At 47.1% G+C, this 17494-nt stretch overlaps 2 protein-coding genes across 11 annotated transcripts in view; one reads left to right on the top strand and one right to left on the bottom strand.

Moving 5' to 3' along the window:
* VWA5B2 (von Willebrand factor A domain containing 5B2) overlaps positions 1 to 4616 on the top strand; it is a 99047-nt gene extending 94431 nt beyond the window's left edge. For all 5 annotated transcript variants that reach the window (XM_053390729.1, XM_053390726.1, XM_053390728.1 and 2 more), the window contains 4 exons: positions 1050 to 1121; positions 2318 to 2387; positions 3290 to 3401; positions 3898 to 4616. In XM_053390729.1, the coding sequence (XP_053246704.1) occupies positions 1050 to 1121; positions 2318 to 2387; positions 3290 to 3401; positions 3898 to 4557 (914 nt within the window). In that variant the 3' untranslated portion in view covers positions 4558 to 4616. The remainder of the gene's footprint in view (positions 1 to 1049; positions 1122 to 2317; positions 2388 to 3289; positions 3402 to 3897) is intronic.
* Positions 4617 to 5299: 683 nt separating this feature from the next.
* On the bottom strand, positions 5300 to 14786 carry ALG3 (ALG3 alpha-1,3- mannosyltransferase). 6 transcript variants are annotated; one of them, XM_053390732.1, is made up of 9 exons: positions 14539 to 14783; positions 13207 to 13306; positions 12910 to 13057; positions 11773 to 11933; positions 11241 to 11361; positions 9654 to 9859; positions 8882 to 8958; positions 7763 to 7905; positions 5300 to 5742 (listed from the first exon to the last, which is right to left on the bottom strand). In XM_053390732.1, the coding sequence occupies exons 1-9, from the start codon at positions 14735 to 14737 to the stop codon at positions 5530 to 5532; spliced, it is 1368 nt and encodes a 455-aa protein (XP_053246707.1). In that variant the 5' UTR covers positions 14738 to 14783; the 3' UTR covers positions 5300 to 5529. The 6 variants fall into 6 exon arrangements, 5 of the variants coding, with proteins under 5 accessions (XP_053246707.1, XP_053246708.1, XP_053246710.1 ...); XM_053390733.1 differs by having other exon boundaries at positions 7763 to 7908; positions 8883 to 8958; XM_053390735.1 differs by having other exon boundaries at positions 13207 to 13300; positions 14539 to 14649.
* Between the last annotated feature and the right edge of the window lie 2708 nt (positions 14787 to 17494).

Below are 17494 nucleotides of genomic sequence, written 5' to 3'. Positions count from 1 at the left end.
ATCATGAGCAGTGCCTGATCATTTGGAGGCATCATAGCTGGGGAAGGGCCATAGCTCAGTGGTGGCCCCTCTGATTTCTATGAAGAAGGTCCCAGGTTCAGTCCTGGCATCTCTAGTTAGAGCATTGGAAGACTGATGATTCCCCTGCCTGAAACCCTGGAGATCCACTGCCACTCTCAAAATCCCTGACCACTGGTCCTGCCAACTAGGGATGATGGGAGTTGTAGTCCAACAACAGCTGGAGACCCAAGTTTGGGAACCCCTGGTCTAGATGGTACTGAGTTAGGTGGAGGAACAATCTGACTCAGCTTAATGCAGCCTCCTGTCTTCCTGTGGACAGGTCCTTTTAACACACTTCTTGATATAGCAGTATCAGTCCCACCCTGCCACTATTGACTGATCACAGAACTCTCTTTTGCAGGGGTGGGAAATGGAATATGGCTGGTGGGCCGGATTCTTACTTCCCCTACCCGCTGTGGGCCAAGTTTGACAAGTGGTGGAGTTGCAAGAAAATAAAAAACTTTGGGGACCTCATATATAATGAATTTTAAAAATTGTTCAAGATAATGTTTAACAAAAGACCAGAAGTCTTCCTCTTAGGTATAATGGCACCAGTGACATCAGGTAACCTGCTCTTGCAGCTGATTCCCAGGACTTGCAAAGTTGGGCATGGTTTAGCCAAAATATTCTCTTGGGCCACATGGGGAGGTCTGGCGGGCCTTGTTAAGCTGGAAGTTCCCCATCCCTGCTCTTTTGGATCAGCATGAACTTTGAGCAACCCAATTTCAGCTTCTGATTTGCAGCAGTTTCTTTCTGTCCTTATATTCTGTGGGAGTCTGTTTTGATCTTGTACAGCTGCCATTAACTAGTTAGATACTGTTGTTGTTTCTTGTAAACCGCTTAGAGGTTTTATTGCAATGAAGCAGTATATGAATAGATAAAATAGCCAGCTAACAAAATAATAGATTCAATGCCCCCGACTTCCCTCCAATTCTCTGCAGGTTGTATCAGTTGTTAGTCTGATGTCAGGAATTTTCTTTACTTCCTAGAACGAGAAGAGATTCCTTCTTTTCCTGTTAGTGTCACTTCTGTCAACCAAGAAAAGCAGAACTGTCATGATGGTAAGTCTTACAGCAGAGTTTGGAGGGTGTGAATAATCTGGAGAGGCTGCATTAAACCCATGTGCTTTAATAGATTTAGGGTGCCTAAATCTATCAAGCACACACCACAAACTTAGGTTTGTGCAATTAAAGTGGATTAAAGGGCTCTGTCACCCTAGTGCAACAAATCCACTTTTTAAAAAGCAAATTTTTATGCAGTTTGGAAAGTGGAGAAATGCATTGAATTGAGTGGGATGAACTAATGCCTAACAGGAAGATATATAAATGCTTCACAAGCAAATCAGGACAAATGCAAGACAAGTACTCCTTGTCATATAACTGCTCTGCTTAGAAATCAGAAGACCAGATATAATTTAATCTCCAGGAGAGAAAGGATGAACGCTTGATCAATACATCATCTGCAAGAGCCCACAAACTCTACCCCTATTTATTTATAACATTTATCTCCCACCTTCCCTTCTAGGAGCTCTAGGCAGCACACAGAGTCTTCCCATCCCCCATTTCATCCTCACAGCAATCCTGTGGGATAGGATAGGCTGAGAGAAAGTGATTGGCCCAAGGTCACTCCACGAGCTTCGTGGCTGAGGACTTAAACCCTGATCTCCCAAGTCCTAGTCCAACTCTCTAACCACTGCACCACATTGGCAAAATCAAGTTCTACAGCACTAAAAGTGGGGTTTTGTGCTCTGTGTACTTTCGCTTTCCTTCTGTAACTTATTTTGTTTTTGCTATAGGGAGAGAATAAAGAGCTTTGCTGTGCAGGGCACAGTAGCATCAACCCTAAGCAAATGGCATTAAGATGCAGCCCTGCCAGTAAAGCTGCAGCTACCATAGTCAGCCCTGTGGAAGTAAAGCTGTGTGGTCTCAATCAGTGAAGGCTGGTCTATTAGAACAAATGGGGCACTGCCACACCAACCTCAGCCTGCCCTCAACCAGTCCCCACCTGCCTGACTTCTGACTTACAGTCTAGAGCACTGGCTGTCAACTTCCTCCTTCGAGTCAGTGTTGCCTTTATAAAACTCAGAGGAGGATGTGGACTAACCTAGAATTGGCTGGCTTTGCCTGGCATTGGCCCTGGCTCCACATTCTCTCAGTCACCATGCCTTCCACCCCCACCAGTCCCCATGTGCACCACTGCTCTCCATCGCTTTTTGCTATTTTGCAGCTCCTAACCAGTTGCTTCCTTTCTGGTCTAGGTGTCGATTCCAGTCCCTCTCCTGTCTCTGTGGGCTCCCAGAAATCAATGGAGAACTTTGTGGGCTCCAGGTGAGTCTTCTAAGGCTGGGAGATGCAACAGTCTACTTTGCAGGAAGGTCGTTCTTTTGACCAACCATTCTGAGAGTGTTCGCAATAGCATGCAACACCAATTGAAATCCTTAGGAGTTTATCATCTTTTTTAGGATCAACAGAGAACTCACTGTAGGTATTCTCTACAAGTTCCCAGCTGAGTTAGCTCTGGAAACTCTCCCTTATCGTCTAAAATATTAGCACCTACTACATACTAGGTGCTGTACAAAATACGTAACTGAGAAAGACCCAGTCCAGAGCGTTTTGTGGTCTTCGATAAGGTGGAAAGAGCAGGGAAGGATCAGGACAGAAGACACAGTTGCTTCCACTACTAGATCTTTGTGGAGCAACGGAGATGCTGAAGCTCTGTTTTCTATGAGTAATGTTGTTGTCTTCCACCCAGCATTTGGGGTTTTACAACACATTTTAAAACCTGTTAAAGCCTGCAAGCGCTTGTGTGAGATAATCCTTCCTAGAGAGGAAAACCACACCCTCCAACCCACCCCATACCTACTAATATAAACATGCTGGAGCACCTCCATTATATATAGAGCCCCACACAGGAGGGTGGAAGGCCCCACCTAAAAGGAGAGTTTTGTTAACCTGGTATGGGCTAGAGGAAGCTGGCCTGCAGTCCATCTTTCTCAGTGCATGCAGGACCCAGTCTTATCAGGGTTAAGAGCCATTGAGAACTACCCCTATGAATGGAGGCAGTATACCAGATGTTGGGGAACAGGGTTGTTTTCATGCTTTGCTTGGCCCATCCAGCTTTGCTTGGCCACTGTAAGAAACAGAAGGCTGCACTATAAGAGCCCCTAGCCTGATCGAACAAACTGGTGACATCACATGACATTTCACCTGGCTGACTCTGGTCTCTGCAGATTCAGCATCAGCCGGCGACGGGGTCAAGGCCTGGCACTGCGTCCCCAGTGTCTGACCCCTGAAAGCGAACTCTCCTCTTGTGACAGTGCCATTCAGGACTATCTCCCACTGGTAAGCCTCTCTTCCCCTCTCCATTTCCACTGCCTAGATCACTGCAGCATCGTTTTATCCCACATTGGTTGCCCATCTTATGTGATTTCTGCTGGACTTTTAATTATATTTATAAGGTTTCTTCCCCGCCCTTCACTATAAGGCCCCAGGGCAGGTTTCAACAGTTTAATATGCAATTATATAACAGATAAAATCATTGCTATAGAACAAATGTTCTGAATGAACCAGAAGAGTATGTAGTTCCCAACTACAATTCCCATCGCCCTCACCCAGCAGTGTGTATGATCAGGGATGATGGGAGTTGTAGTCCAGCAGTATCTGGAGGGCTAAAGGTTCCCTAGCCTTGGCACAACCCATAAAAATCTCTGCTGCACAAGCCTTCTCAAATGAAAGGGAGTTGCAAAACAGCTTTGAACTCGCACAGAAGCACTTCCCACTGAACTGTTAAGGGACTCAGGTTGGCTTAAATGCACATCCAACTTCTCCCTTGTAACAGGTGCGGCTGCAGCAGGCCCCCGGCATGTTCCAGCTGACCGAGTGTTTCTCGGAGGTCGTTCAGATCCCACTGGACCGCTTGCGCCGGGCCTCTCCCTATGCCTCCCACCGTGCCAGCCTCAGCCCTGCCTCCAGCACCTCCCCTTGGGCACTCATAGCCAAGGCCAGCCCAAGGCTAACAGCAAACCAGCCTTCCCAGGATGGCGGTGAAGTAGTTGGAACGAGCAAGGAGGGAGCGGTGGAGCCAGGATCGCCACACTCACACAGCACCTGCTCAGATGTGCTGAGCGCTGCCGTGTGGGCACAGGCAGACAGCGGGCGTGGCTCCGAGACAGACGCCTGCGACCATTCGCCGGATGCCTCTGAAGTGAGCATCAGCCTGCAGGAGATGTGCCCAGATGCAGAGGAAGGGGACCTGGAGAGCATGAGCTGGGCCACAGCTGTGGCTTTGGCCTGGCTGGAGCACCGCAGTGCCGGGTTCTTTGTGGAGTGGGAGTTGCTGGCAGCCAAGGCCGATTCCTGGCTGCGGGCACAGCAGCTGCCAGAAGGTGTGGATGTCGCCGCTCTCAAAGGGGCAGCACGTCAACTCTTCCTGTTGCTCCGCCACTGGGATGAGAACATCAAGCTGAACATGCTGTGCTACAACCCAAACAATGTGTGAAGGAGTAGTGAGCAGGCCAGGCCGTTGGTTGCGGGTGCCAATAAAGTGACGCAATCAGAGTCTAGAGCAGCAGCGTGTTCTTTCATTGCCCAGGTCTTTGGGTGACTCTGTGTCCACACCAGCAGTGCTTTTTCCAGATACCTCCAAAATTACTGACACTTGGGTTGCTATAGAGAGCCAGGTCTAGTCTCTTGATTACCCTCGTCTATTGGGTTGGCCTGATTATGTCCAAAAAGGGGGGAGAGAGGTGTGCTGTCCCCCACATGGAGTGTACTGCAAGCCTGTTTTGCACAGCCCTGACTCCTGAAATGAGTGGGAAAGGCTCTCCTTCCACCACAGCAGAAAATTAAGTTTATTCCCAGTAAAAAGCAACACTCCTATTCCTGCTCACAGCTCATCCCCGTACCAAGACTGTGCTACTTAGGGTTGTATCAGATGAAGTCATCCCGTTGGTGCACAGATTTCCACTTGCAGAACCGAACTTCCCCTCCCTCTCCTGTCTCTGTGCACCCCTTGCCCACTAATTTGCTCAGGAGAGTTGGGAAAAATCTACAGAACAGCTTTAGTGGGTGCATGGGGGAAGCAGAGGGAGGGGCAGTTCCACTGTGCAAGTGGAAGTCCTTGCACTAATGGGACGGTGTTGGATACAACCTTAAGTCCACCTGTTCTCAAGTGTTATCCACATTTAAAAGGCCAAGAAGCTTGCTTTAAAAGCAAATGAAGTGCAGCCACGAGACAAAAGTCAAAATACAGAGGCAAGAGGCCTCACGCCAAGCCCTGGCTGATTTTATTTAAGCTGTTCCACATTACCACCAGCAGGTATGCAGATTGTACTCTTTCCCATCCACACACCACCACCCTTCTGGGCTAGGAGGCAGTGCCTGCACTTGAGCAAGAGGTCCTCCCAGGAGGGAATGGAAGTGGTCCATCAGCATCTGACCCAGAGCAACATCCATGCCTGGACCATCTTGTTCATGCTCTCACTGTGGGAAGCTCCTCTTGTGCAGTTTTCACTCGGCCTTTTTCAAAGGCTGTTTCTTTACTTCCTGGGGGGTCATGGAGGGCTCCGTCCCATACCAGAGCTGGAGAAGGATGATGGCGTGGCAAACATGTAGGGCGGCGGAGCTGTAAACTGTTGACGGGTACGTGTTCCAAGAAAGCTCGATCAAACCTAGAATGAGCACCCTGAAGGGAGGGGAAAAAACAAATAGGACATTGTTCAAGAAGTCACATAAGGCTGTCGTAGCAGGAGGAGTGGGTTTTTCTCCTTCCCTCACTTTTACTCTTAAATTTTTGTTTGTTTGTTTGTTTGTTTGTTTGTTACATTTATGTCCCGTCTTTCCTCCCAAAGGAGCCCAGGGCAGCAAACAAGAGATAAAACAATACAAAACACATTTAAAACTATTCCAGCACACATGCAGACTCGGAAAGAGCTCAACTTAAAAGGCTCGTTCAAAGAGGAAGGTCTTCAGTAGGCACCATAAAAACAACAGATGTTGCCTAATATTCAAGGGGAGGGCATTCCAAAGGGCAGGTGCCACAACGCTAAAATCCCAATTCAGCTATTGTGCAGAACAGACCTGATAAGAGCCTATTTGTGGGAGGTCCTCACCTGCAGAGCACAGTGATCAACTGTGTATGTAAGAGATGAGATGATCTTTCAGGTATCCTGGTACAATGTAGAGGGCTTTCTACACCAGAACCAGGATCTTGAACTTAGCACTCACTTCTTTGCCACCCCACACCCTGCCCTCAGTTCTGCTTCAGCAAAGGTACTCCTAGATCCATGTATGTCACTGGAGTCACAGGTAACCTCAGTGACTAACAGCACCTTTTATCAGCTTCATCTGGTGAGACAGTTATGACTATTGTGATCCAGGCATCAGGAACTCTCAAGATGGGATTACTACAGTGCACTCTATGTGGGGCTTCTCTTGAGCAATCCAGAAACTGCAGCTAGGTTACAATAATGCAGCTAGACTGTTGGCTGGGGCATCTCTGCTAAGAAACTGCACTTGGCTGCCAATACATTATGTGGCTCAGTTAAAAGTTTTGCTTCTAGCGTTTAAAGTGATACAAGTTAGGGCTAGGAGATTTGAGAAACTTAAGCCTTGCCCCACATGCTCCTCTCTGGCAATTGCATTCTTCTTATAGGGCATCATTAAGAGTTCTGTATGCCCCAGAAGTACACCTGATATCATTAAATATATCAGGCCTTTAATGCTGCACCTCCAGCCTTCTGGAACCGACATCCAACTGAAATATAGGTAGCTATTGAAAACTTTATTTTTAAGACAGCCTTCTCTGAAGTGTGACTTGGCCATTTTATAATGCATACTGAGTTTGGATAATTCAATGATTTCAAAGTTTGTTTTTCGGATTTGTGTACATATTCTGCATTCTGCTTTGGAAAACATTGATTAGGAAACTGTTTATACATTCTTAAAACAAAGAGATGTGCCAATAAAGAGTTCTGAACCTCCCCTAAATATACGGCCTTTTTATAAAAAGTTTTGATTAGATTCCTACATGAATTACGTTACAGTGGCAGCTGCATTAAGGTTTTCATAAGTGGAGGTGGAAAATTGAACTCCCTGCTTCACCCCTAATCCATCAAAATTCTGCAGCAAGCTGAGCTATTTTTTAAAATGTCTTTATTCCAGAAACCCGTGACATCTTCCCTCTTCATCCAGATTTTTGTGTGTGTGTCTAACATGTGCAAATTATTTGAAATGTAATTTTACAGCACATTGCTTAACTCCCACTAGCCCCGCCCCCCCTCACTGGTTTTGATGTTCTCTTTGTGATCCTGACTTCAGCCACATCCACAACATACATTTGAAGTGGTACAAGAGTGCTTCAAATGTATGGTGCAGATATGGCCTTTGTTTCAAAGATTCGTCATCTAACTGCTTTGGGGGAGAAAAGGTGACCCTACAAATACCCCAATAAATAAATGGTTGCATTCAAATGTCCCCTCCCTCTGAGTGAAATGTGAGTTCTGGGTGCAGCCCAAAGTTCTGTAATCATGACTAAGTGAGCACGTGCTAGAATCACAGGCATGTATGCTGTAAATTCTGTAAAACTGCAATGCAGTTCCTACACACTACATGGATCTGACTGCACAGAGAAAATAGGCACATGGATGGCATGACCCTGCATCCCCTTGACTCGTCTCCCTTCCCCGCCCCCTGCCAGTACGCACTTTAGCAGATGAGCAAGCTTCTTGGGAGGCGTGCACCAGAGCAAGTAGGGCAGAGTGTGGAAATACCAGACATAGAACTGGTAGTGCAAGGAGCGGCTGAAGCAAACGCCGATGAAGTTGGAAGTGAAGAGAGCAAAGACTACCTGTGGCCTTTGGTTAAGGGAAGGTTGCAATGCACAAAGTTGAAAGTTGAAATCCACTGCAACTCTGGAATGGAGGAGCATCAAGAGTGTGGAAGCTCGCCTCTTTCCATGCCCTTTTATAAATTAAAGGTAAAGGTAAAGGATCCCTGACAGTTAAGTCCAGTTCCAAACAACTCTAGGGTTGCGGCGCTCATCTTGCTTTACTGGCCGAGGGAGCCGACGTTTGTCCGTGGACAGTTTTTCCGGGTCATGTGGCCAGCATGACTAAGCCGCTTCTGGCAAAACCAGAGCAGCACACAGAAATGTTGTTTACCTTCCCGCTGGAGCGATACCCATTTATCTACTTACACTTTGATGTGTTTTTGAACTGCTAGGTTGGCAGGAGCTGGGACTGAAAAATGGGAGCTCACCCCATCGCAGGGATTCAAACCGCTGACCTTCCGATCAGCAAGCCCTAGGCTCAGTGGTTTAGACCATTGTTTCCCAACGTTGGGGCTTCAGCTCTTTTTGGACTACACCTCCCATCATCCCTAGCTAGCAAGGCCAGTGGTCAGGGATGATGGGAATTGTAGTCCAAAATCAGTTACAGACCCAAGGTTGGGAAACAATGGTTTAGACCACAGCGCCACCCGCGTCCCACCCTTTTATAAATTACTATTCATTAAACTTTTATACCACCCTCCATTGGAGGGTCACGGAGCAATTTACAATATTAAAAACACAAACATACATACCATAATGAAAACTATACCACCACCACCATCCTGCAGTTAATTGTTTAATTATCCAAAGGCCTAGGAGAAGAGGGAAGTTTTTACCTGGGGCCTAAAGATAAGTAACTTCGGTGCCAAGCAAGCTTCGCCAGGGACAGCATTCCACAAGTGGGGCCCCACCACAGAAAAGGGCCGTTCTTGTACCATCACACAAACCATCTACCATGTGGCAAACCATCCCCACCACTCTGGCAAAAGGATATGATTGGCTGAGAGGGGCTGCGGAGGGTTCTTCCTCTCAGCTGGATCCTTCAGCAGTGACAGGATGCTTTCATCACACCTGCAGTTTGGGGGCAGGGTGGGGGTCAGAGGAGAGAAGCATATGTTGTAATCCATAAGAAAGTGGAACCCTTCCTGCTGGAAGTGTAAACTCTTATTCAGGGCAGTTTAGCATAATCTCTTCTTAATCCATGAGACAGGTTAGGCTGAGAGTGACAGAGCAGATCTCCAATTAGGCAGTTTCTCTCTTAAAACTAGGTGCTGGGGCAAAAAACAGACAACAGCTGCTGCTTTCCACACCCTATATATAAGATGCCTGCAAGCATCTGCTCACCCCGTTGGAAACAGGATCCTAGGACACGTGGACCTCTGCTGAGATCAGATGGGGCTGTTCTTAAGACTAAGCTTCAAATGGGTGAGTAGGGATTTGAACCCAGAACTTGCCCCAGCTTTCACATTCTGTGCACATGATACTGACTTTCAGTGCAAGTGGTTTCTGCACCCTTGCACTGAACTGAAGCAGAATCCTGCAAAGGCTGATTTAGTGTGGGTTGTGTATGTGCCCCCAAAGTCCCATTTTCTCTCTTGCTTTGTATCAGGCCAGTGCTGGAGAATTAGAAGCTCGCTCTTGACAAGCTATAACAACAACAAAATCTCTTTCTCTCTGAGAGCCCATAAATTGTGAGCCTGACTCTCCCAGATTGGAGTTTCACACATACTTGCCCCCTGAGCACAGTGATAATGCCACCTTCTCACCTGTGCCACCTCTTCAGTGCAAACAGCCCCAGGGCAGCTAAATGGGCGGCCAGCAATGCCAGGTGGAATGTCCGGTGCTGGAAAACCTCTTCTGGCAAGAATCGCCAGTTTACTGTCCACTTGAAGAGGAACTGTCGGCCCAGATCAAAGGAACGGGACACGTACCCAACAGGGTTCACCACCAGGAAGGGCAACCCCAAAACAACCTGCAAGAAAGAACTGTGCCTTAAAATTCTCCCACAAAGAACATGAACGTGACTTTTTGGCATCCCAAGTGCAGCAAATTATGGAAGCTAAGGTCACTGCAATTCTTCAGTCTGCCAGCTTCACTTGTAGGTATCTGTTTCTCTTGGAAGACAATGAAGGCGTGCGCCTGAGGGGATGAAGTAAAACGGGAAAGACATGTTTGGTTGCAGCTGCAGCAGCAGATGAGCCAGTGTCACTGCTGATTGATATTACCACCTAAGCCAGAAATCAGGTTCGGGTTCTGCTAATACAACTCTGTGTTCCAAAATTAGAGACATGTTGTGCTGCTGTATTTTTAGCAAAATGCTGGATCATCAGGTACACAAGCTACTAATTACTTCTGCTGCTTTAAACCTACAAAACTCATGATGCAATGCAGCTGTGAGGAAGGCATGCAGGTGTGAAAATACTGCTTGGCCCATCCCTCCCATCTCTGCTTCCCTTCTTCCCTTCTATGCTGCAGTTCAGCTTCTTTCCCGCCATCAGTTCCAAAAGACCTGCTGCATTTATTTTGGGCAGCCTCCTCTTAATGGCTGCTGGACAGTAATTGAACTTCATGTGCACCTAGCAATGAGGTTTCCCTTGCCAAAAAAGCTCTCTGTGAGCTTGACCAACATTAACTGCCTTCTCTAATGTTTGCTTGAGGGGAAACTTACTTGCCTGCATCCTTCATAAATTGTATTTCTCTCTTCCATTTAAGAAATAAAACACCAGGGGAAACACCCACTATTTGCTTTGTGCAATTGAGTGTTATGCACTGAGTATTGTGTAACCGCTCACATGCACTGAACTCATGGAATGATGTGCAACCATGCAAAACAAATTCACAAATACAAGGACAAGGAGAGGATGGGCCAGAAAATGCTAGAGATGGAGCAGGGTGATATGGAAATATATATATATATATGGATAGGAGTCTCACCATGGTCACTGGAAGCCTCATCCATCCATTTTTTATTTCTGCCTGCATATTTGCAGAAACGACGAGAGCTGGAAACTTTTTTAAAACTAAAACCTGATGATCCAATGGACACGATCACAGCTGTGCATATTTTCAAAGTGTTTCACCTTGACCTAGCTCTGCTGTCACTAGGTAGTAACTGAATCAGACAAGTATTGGCCTATGGTCATACCACCCTAAACATGCCTGATCTCCAAAAAGCTAAACAGAGTCAGGTCTGGTTACTATTTGGATGGGAGACCCCCTGGGAATACCAGGCACTGTAGACTAAGTGTTGTCTGTTCTGACATGCCGTGTGGCCTTTCCTAGGCCTACCATTCCTTTTGGCTGGAGATACCAGGGGTTGAATCTGGGCATGGCAAATCTTCCCATCTCCTTACCTGCAGGGCCGCACAGATAGCGAGCTTGGGAATGGCTCCTAGCAGGCCAAAGCGCTGCAGGAGGAGGAAAAGGAGACCCGGAGCAAAAAGCAGGATATTCATCTTCACAGACACTGCCAGGCTGGAGGAGAGAGATAAAAGGTGCCACTGATCCCTGTGGTTAATACAAGGCCCATTCCAGTCCCCATGCACCTTGCTTTTACCATCTGACATTGACTAAGAACTACAGTAGCAGCTGACTTTCACAGAGAGCAAGAGTCTGCCCTGCTTGCCCACAAGGTTTACAGTTTACACTGAACTGTCAGGACTACAGCAAGATCACTGATGGGAGTTGTAGTCAAAAACATCTGGAGGTGCTCAGGCTGGCAAAGGCGGTTTTAGATGGACCACAGGAAGCAATGAGCTGGCTCTGAAAGTTCCCACTTTGCAAGCAGAAAAATCAGGCGTGCCCGTTATTTGTGCTTCTGCAAGAACCACTCGTTTGTTTAAAATACCCTCCAATTGGATGGATTGGCTCCAAAGGGGCTCTCACCTGAAGCAGAAGCATCCCCAGGACCACTGCTCCTCCAGGAAGAGGTTGACAGCCAGGAAAAGGATCGCCATGGCCACCGGGTCATTGAAGAGGCGCAGGACAAAGATGGAGTGGATGCGATAGGAGGCGCAGCACATGAAGAAGAAAACATAGGGCGGGACCTGCAGCAGAGGTGTCAACGAGGAAAATCAAGCCCACTTGCCATTGGGGCGGCTTCAAATGACTCAAGCCGCCACTGTTCCCATTTAAGTGCTGCTGCTTTCTGTATTGTTTTTAACTGTTTTTATTGTATTTTGTGCATCGCCTTGAGAAATGTGTGGAAGGTGAAATAATAGTTGTAATAATAATAACAGGCAAGCATTCAGCAGAAAGTGCCTAAGTTTTTCCCTACAACTGCATGCTCAGTTGCTTTTTTTTTAAATTGTAAGGTCAGGTTCCCAGGATCCTCTTCCTCCTTGAGAGGGAGAACCGCCAAACCGAAAACTTGTAGCTGTGTCCTCTAATTCACAGCATATGAACTCGTTTTATATGAACCTTTACTACAAAAGCATCATTTTAAAAAATCAAAGCAGTTTACAACAAGAATACAAGCAAAATAAAGACCACGTAATTTTTTATTATTAAAAAAAACACTAACTAAAGTTTGTCTTAATTGTTTGTATAAGCCTGGCAGCAAATAAAAGTTTTCAGCAATCATTTAAAGGTCAATACAGATTCGGAAGCCTGCTGAATATATTTTGGAAGAGCATTTCACAGGGCTTGGCCAATAACACTAAAAGCTTGGCTTTGTGTTGAAATCAAATGAGCCTCACCGACCTGGGGGGAAACCAGCGATGCTCCTACAGAAGATCTCAGTGGTAGAACTGGAATATGAGGTTGCATTTTTTTACAATGCTGTGTACAGTATCATGAACATTGAAGTCTTAGTCTATATAAAGAGTTCAGCAGTGCAGCTCCATAGAATTCCACCTTAACCTGCACCCACCCAAACCTTGCTGTCCTCCTCCTGGCCTTTAATTTTCAGGTCCCACATGTATTGCACATGAGCACTGTGTTTGGATGAGGGCTCATATCTATTGTGTGATAGGAAAAAGAACAGTCTTTAGTGCTCCTTGAGGTGCTGCAGGAGCTACTGACCTTACTCGTTCGGCTGTAGATGCGGAAAACGAGCAGCAGTGTGGCAAGGTAAAGGGCAGCAAAAAGATATTGGGCCAGGCGGATGTTGGTGCCATGGCCAGTTGCATAATACAGGCCCAGGAAGATGTAAACAAAGCCAGCAGGATATCTGTAGAGAGAGTGAGTGGATAAATAGATCAACTACAGAGGAAGGCAAGAGAAACTGCCCTATTGCCGCCCAGACGCCATTTTTAAGAGATGTACCCACCCTACCACTCCTGAAACCCTCATTATAATTGCAAGCTCAGTGTTACTCACACAAGAGGGCCTGTGTCCCCCTTTAGTTGGGTGTAATCCAGAGTCCCATTGACAACACCCTCCACTTCATCCATATAGGCTTTCCAGTCGATCTCTGTATCTTTGGGGAAAGCACAGAAGATGTACCATCAAGTACGAACAGGAGCTCAGTTCAGCTGCTGAAAACGGCCTGGATCTAAAAGAAGGGCTCTAAAATTATCCGAGTCAACAAGAACACATGCAAAGCCATGCCTGGTGGCTGTTCCTCTGTGTAAGGCATTTAGTCATGACCTGTTTTTGAAGGGCTGGGACAGATTTTTATTTGGGCTGGGCTCTAGCAGCCAGGACAACAAGCATCGAGAACAGTTCTCACACTACGCCCTGGCTCAAATGAAGCCCCAGCCCTTCGTCAAAACTACCCCAGACTACACAATGTATGGAACCCTCCACGTAGTCCTGTTAATGATGCCCCACTGTGCATCGTTCAGCTACAGAATTCACTGCCATAAGACGTAGCAACGGCTGCCAATTGGGGGGCGGACAAATCTGTGGACGATGAAGCCAGCAACGCCTGCTGCTCCTGATGGCTGCACTGCATACTGCCTCCAGCATCTATGGAGACCTGACTCCGACTACCAGCTGAAGGTAGGGGTTGTGGGACACAACTGAGGGACGTGTTGTTGCCCTCACATACAGAGGTGCCAACTTGAATAACATATGCGGGGGCAGGCAAGCCTCACCCTGCATAATCAATCACATAGCATGGCACGCATGCACCATTTGAATGGCAATATTTGGGCAGGGAGCCCTCAAATATTTTAGGGGGGGCAAATGGACCTCAACCCCTAGGAATTGGCTCCTATGCTCATGTCCTTCCCATGGTCTTCCCACCTGCTTGGCCACTGAAGAGAGACCTTTTGCTTGACCCAGCCAGCAGGGCTGCTGTCACCTCCTTAACCCAATCCCACAGGGTTCCCTCTGCCCAGCACGCTAGCCCTCCCATCAGATGTCAAAGAGATAAACAACTACCTGACATTTAGAAGACATCTGAAGGCAGCCCTGTTTAGGGAAGTTTTTAATATGTGACATTTTAATGTATTTTTAATTTTTGTTGGAAGCCGCCCAGAGTGGCTGGGGAAACCCAGCCAGATGGGCGTGGTATAAATAAATTATTATTCTTCTTCTTATTATTTTTATTATTTATTATTATTATACCAGAAGAGCTGCAGGCGTGAGCTATATTCCTCCCTCCCTCCCGGCGAGGGTCCTCACCCCACCTAAGCCTTGCCCCTTATCCACACCCCCAGTGCCACTCTCCTGACCCTCCACCCCAGGCCCCGGACCCTCACTCACATGCCACCCTGTGTATGACCCACTGGTTGACCCCCACTTCGGCCAGGCAGAGGCAGGCGGCCACCAGCGGGGTGTAGTGGGGCTCGAAGAGCACCAGGTGCTTGTCTTGCCAGGCCCGGCGCAGGCTCTGGCGCACGGAGGGTAGCCCGCCCGCAGGCCCCGAGGCCCCCTTCCTCCTCGGAGCGGGACCCGGAGCCATCCCGCCCCGCCGCCCGCCCAGCTCCGACCACGCTCCCTGCTGCTGCTGCTGCTACGGCTGCTGGCGGCCCGGGCAGGTGGTGCCACCGCGAAACGCGCCCCGCCGCCGCCGCCCGGAGCAGGCAGTTCCGGCGCTCGGAAGGTTCCCTCCTCTTCGCTCTCTTCCTCCTCACTCCCGGTGGGGGCGGAGCATCAGCAGCCTCACGCCAGGAAGCCCTGGGAGGCTTATAAGTTTTTGCTGTCTCTGTTTTGCTTTCCCATTGTATGCATGCATGCATTGATTGATTGGTGCTGTGATTGTCAAGAGGGTTTTTATTTTATTTTAAAGTTTTGGTGAGCCGTCCTGAGCTGGCACTTCATAGAATCTCAGAACTGCAGAGCTGGACAGGATCCTCCTAAGTAGTGCCACCCTCCCGTGGGCATTTTGTCGGATCCAGCAGGGATCTTCTTGCTTTCTTATACCCAGAAAACGCAAGATGTGCTTTTTAGGGGAAACAAATATTCAAGCATCATGCAGGGAGAAAAGGGAATAGGGTTGCCATCAGTTCTGGTATAATGCAGGATCCGCCAGTATTTCAGTTGGATTCAATGCAAGGCAGAGTTTATCCTATATTTCCACTTCTCTCTCTCTCTCTCTCTGCTAAGTTAGGGATCCTCTCCAAATACATGTGTGTGAAAGGTCATGTATTTTAAGCTCTGGGTTCAAAGCACAGATTTACAAATTCATGTGTATGTGTGACAAATGCCAGAGGGGCCATCCTGTTAGGCTGTAGTCTGCAACATGTTATTGACGCAATAATAGTGTATTAAAAAGGTAAAGGGACCCCTGACCATTAGGTCCAGTCGTGACCGACTCTGGGGTTGTGGTGCTCATCTCACTTTACTGGCTGAGGGAGCCGGCATACAGCTTCTGGGCCATGTGGCCAGCAGGACTAAGCCGCTTCTGGCGAACCAGAGCAGCGCACGGAAACGCTGTTTACCTCTCCACTGGAGCAGTACCTATTTATCTACTTGCACTTCGTGCTTTCGAACTACTAGGTTGGCAGGAGCAGGGACCGAGCAACGGGAGCTCACCCCGTCGCAGGGATTCGAACCGCCGACCTTCTGATCGGCAAGTTCTTTTTTTTTTTTTTTGTATTAATAAGTTTTATTAGTTTTCATCAAATTATACATTTCATCCCGAATACAACAAATCATAACTGTTTTGGACTTCCTTCAGCGTCTCTGACAATCATCCATATTTATACCTTTAATACACATTCCCTTCTTTCGTATTGCCAATATTCCTCCTTACTCCTAATATTTCTAATAAACAATACTTATTTGTTTTTTACAGTGCCTCTTGAAATCCCACTAGCGTTGTGTTAACACCACATGTATTTTTCAGATAGTCCACAAATTTTTCCCAGTCCTCAATGAACTTTTGATCTTTACTATATCTAATTTTCCCAGTTAATTTGTCCAGTTCTGCATAATCTGTCAATTTTAATCTCCATTCTTCTATCGTCGGTATCTCCTCTTGTTTCCACTTCTGGGCCAACACAATTCTGGCTGCCGTTACTGTGTATTGGAAAAGCTTACAGTCCTTTCTTCTTATGTCCTTTCCTACAATCCCTAAAAGAAAAGCTTCAGGTTTTTTCACAAAAGTATATCTTAACATTTTTTTCATCTCATTATATATCATTTCCCAAAAGCTTCTCACTTTCTTACATTCCCACCATTGATGAAAGAACGTCCCTTCTTTTTCTTTGCATTTCCAACATTTGTCTGATCGGCAAGTTCTAGACTCTGTGGTTTAACCCACAGTGCCACATGCATTTATTCTGGGCCATTCACATACCATTCCATGTTATGAGTTGTTCTGTGCTGCTCCCACAAAGTGGATCACATTATTGCTATCTGGAGAGGCACTCTTGCACTATATTGCAACAAAAGCAGGACAAAAAAAAGACCCCCATAACATTTGTGGCATAGAAAGTTAACAAGAACTCAGCATAGCGTTACAGGCCATGGAAACAAAACAGTATGTCTGCCCCCAAAATTTTGCAGGTGCGAGGAGTACTGATAGCATATAACCGCCCCAGTATGTCCCACATAGCCAATGACCAGCCCAAAATCATATGAGGAACAAGTCATTGTGAAAACACTACAAAAAGTGCAAATTTGTATCATAGAATCAGAGTTGGAAGGGACACTGAGTTACTGTATCTAGTCCCACCCCCTGCAACCAAGACAGATGGCCATCCGACCTCTGCTTAAAAACCTCCAAGGAAGGAGACTCTACCCCCTCTTCCTGTCAGAAACTTCTTCCTGATGTTTAGTCAGAATCTCCTTTCTTGTAACTTGAATTCACTGGATCGTGTCTCTCCAGAGCAAGAGAAAACAAGACTGCTCCATCTTCCACCAACGGCCCTTTAGATATTTGAAGATTATTATCAAATCTCCTCTCAAGTCTTTTCTTTACCAGGCTAAGCATACGTGGGCAATAAACTTGTGAGCCCTTCAAGGCTGCAGTCCCCACGCCGCTTACCTGGGAGTAAGCCTCGCACAGTTCAATGGGACTTCCGAGTAGACACGGCTTAGGACTGCATTGCTAAGATGCCGTGCAAGACTCTTTCCTGGGTTATCTCTGCAGCAAGCTAACGGGTTTACTGCCTCCCTGGGTTTTGCACAGAGAATCATTCATACGTGGTAGCAAAGACCCCAGGCATGGGCTAGCCCCACCTCGGTGAGGACTAGCGCCCCACATTCTCCCCAC

Source organism: Podarcis raffonei, chromosome 5 (genome assembly GCF_027172205.1).
Source record: "Podarcis raffonei isolate rPodRaf1 chromosome 5, rPodRaf1.pri, whole genome shotgun sequence".
In the NCBI taxonomy this organism is placed as follows: domain Eukaryota; kingdom Metazoa; phylum Chordata; class Lepidosauria; order Squamata; family Lacertidae; genus Podarcis; species Podarcis raffonei.
Note: the sequence above shows the minus strand (reverse complement) of the source record. Positions and strands in the feature narration are given on the sequence as shown.

Excerpts from the sequence above, each read along its gene's own strand:
- ALG3 (XM_053390732.1), bottom strand. The coding sequence starts at position 14,737 with ATGGCTCCGGGTCCCGCTCCGAGGAGGAAGGGGGCCTCGGGGCCTGCG. Across the intron at positions 11,934-12,909 it reads TCTACAGCCGAACGAGTAAG|GTCCCGCCCTATGTTTTCTT; the intron begins GTCAGTAGCTCC and ends CCTCTGCTGCAG. Across the intron at positions 8,959-9,653 it reads GCACTGAAGAGGTGGCACAG|GTGTGATGAAAGCATCCTGT; the intron begins GTGAGAAGGTGG and ends CCCAAACTGCAG.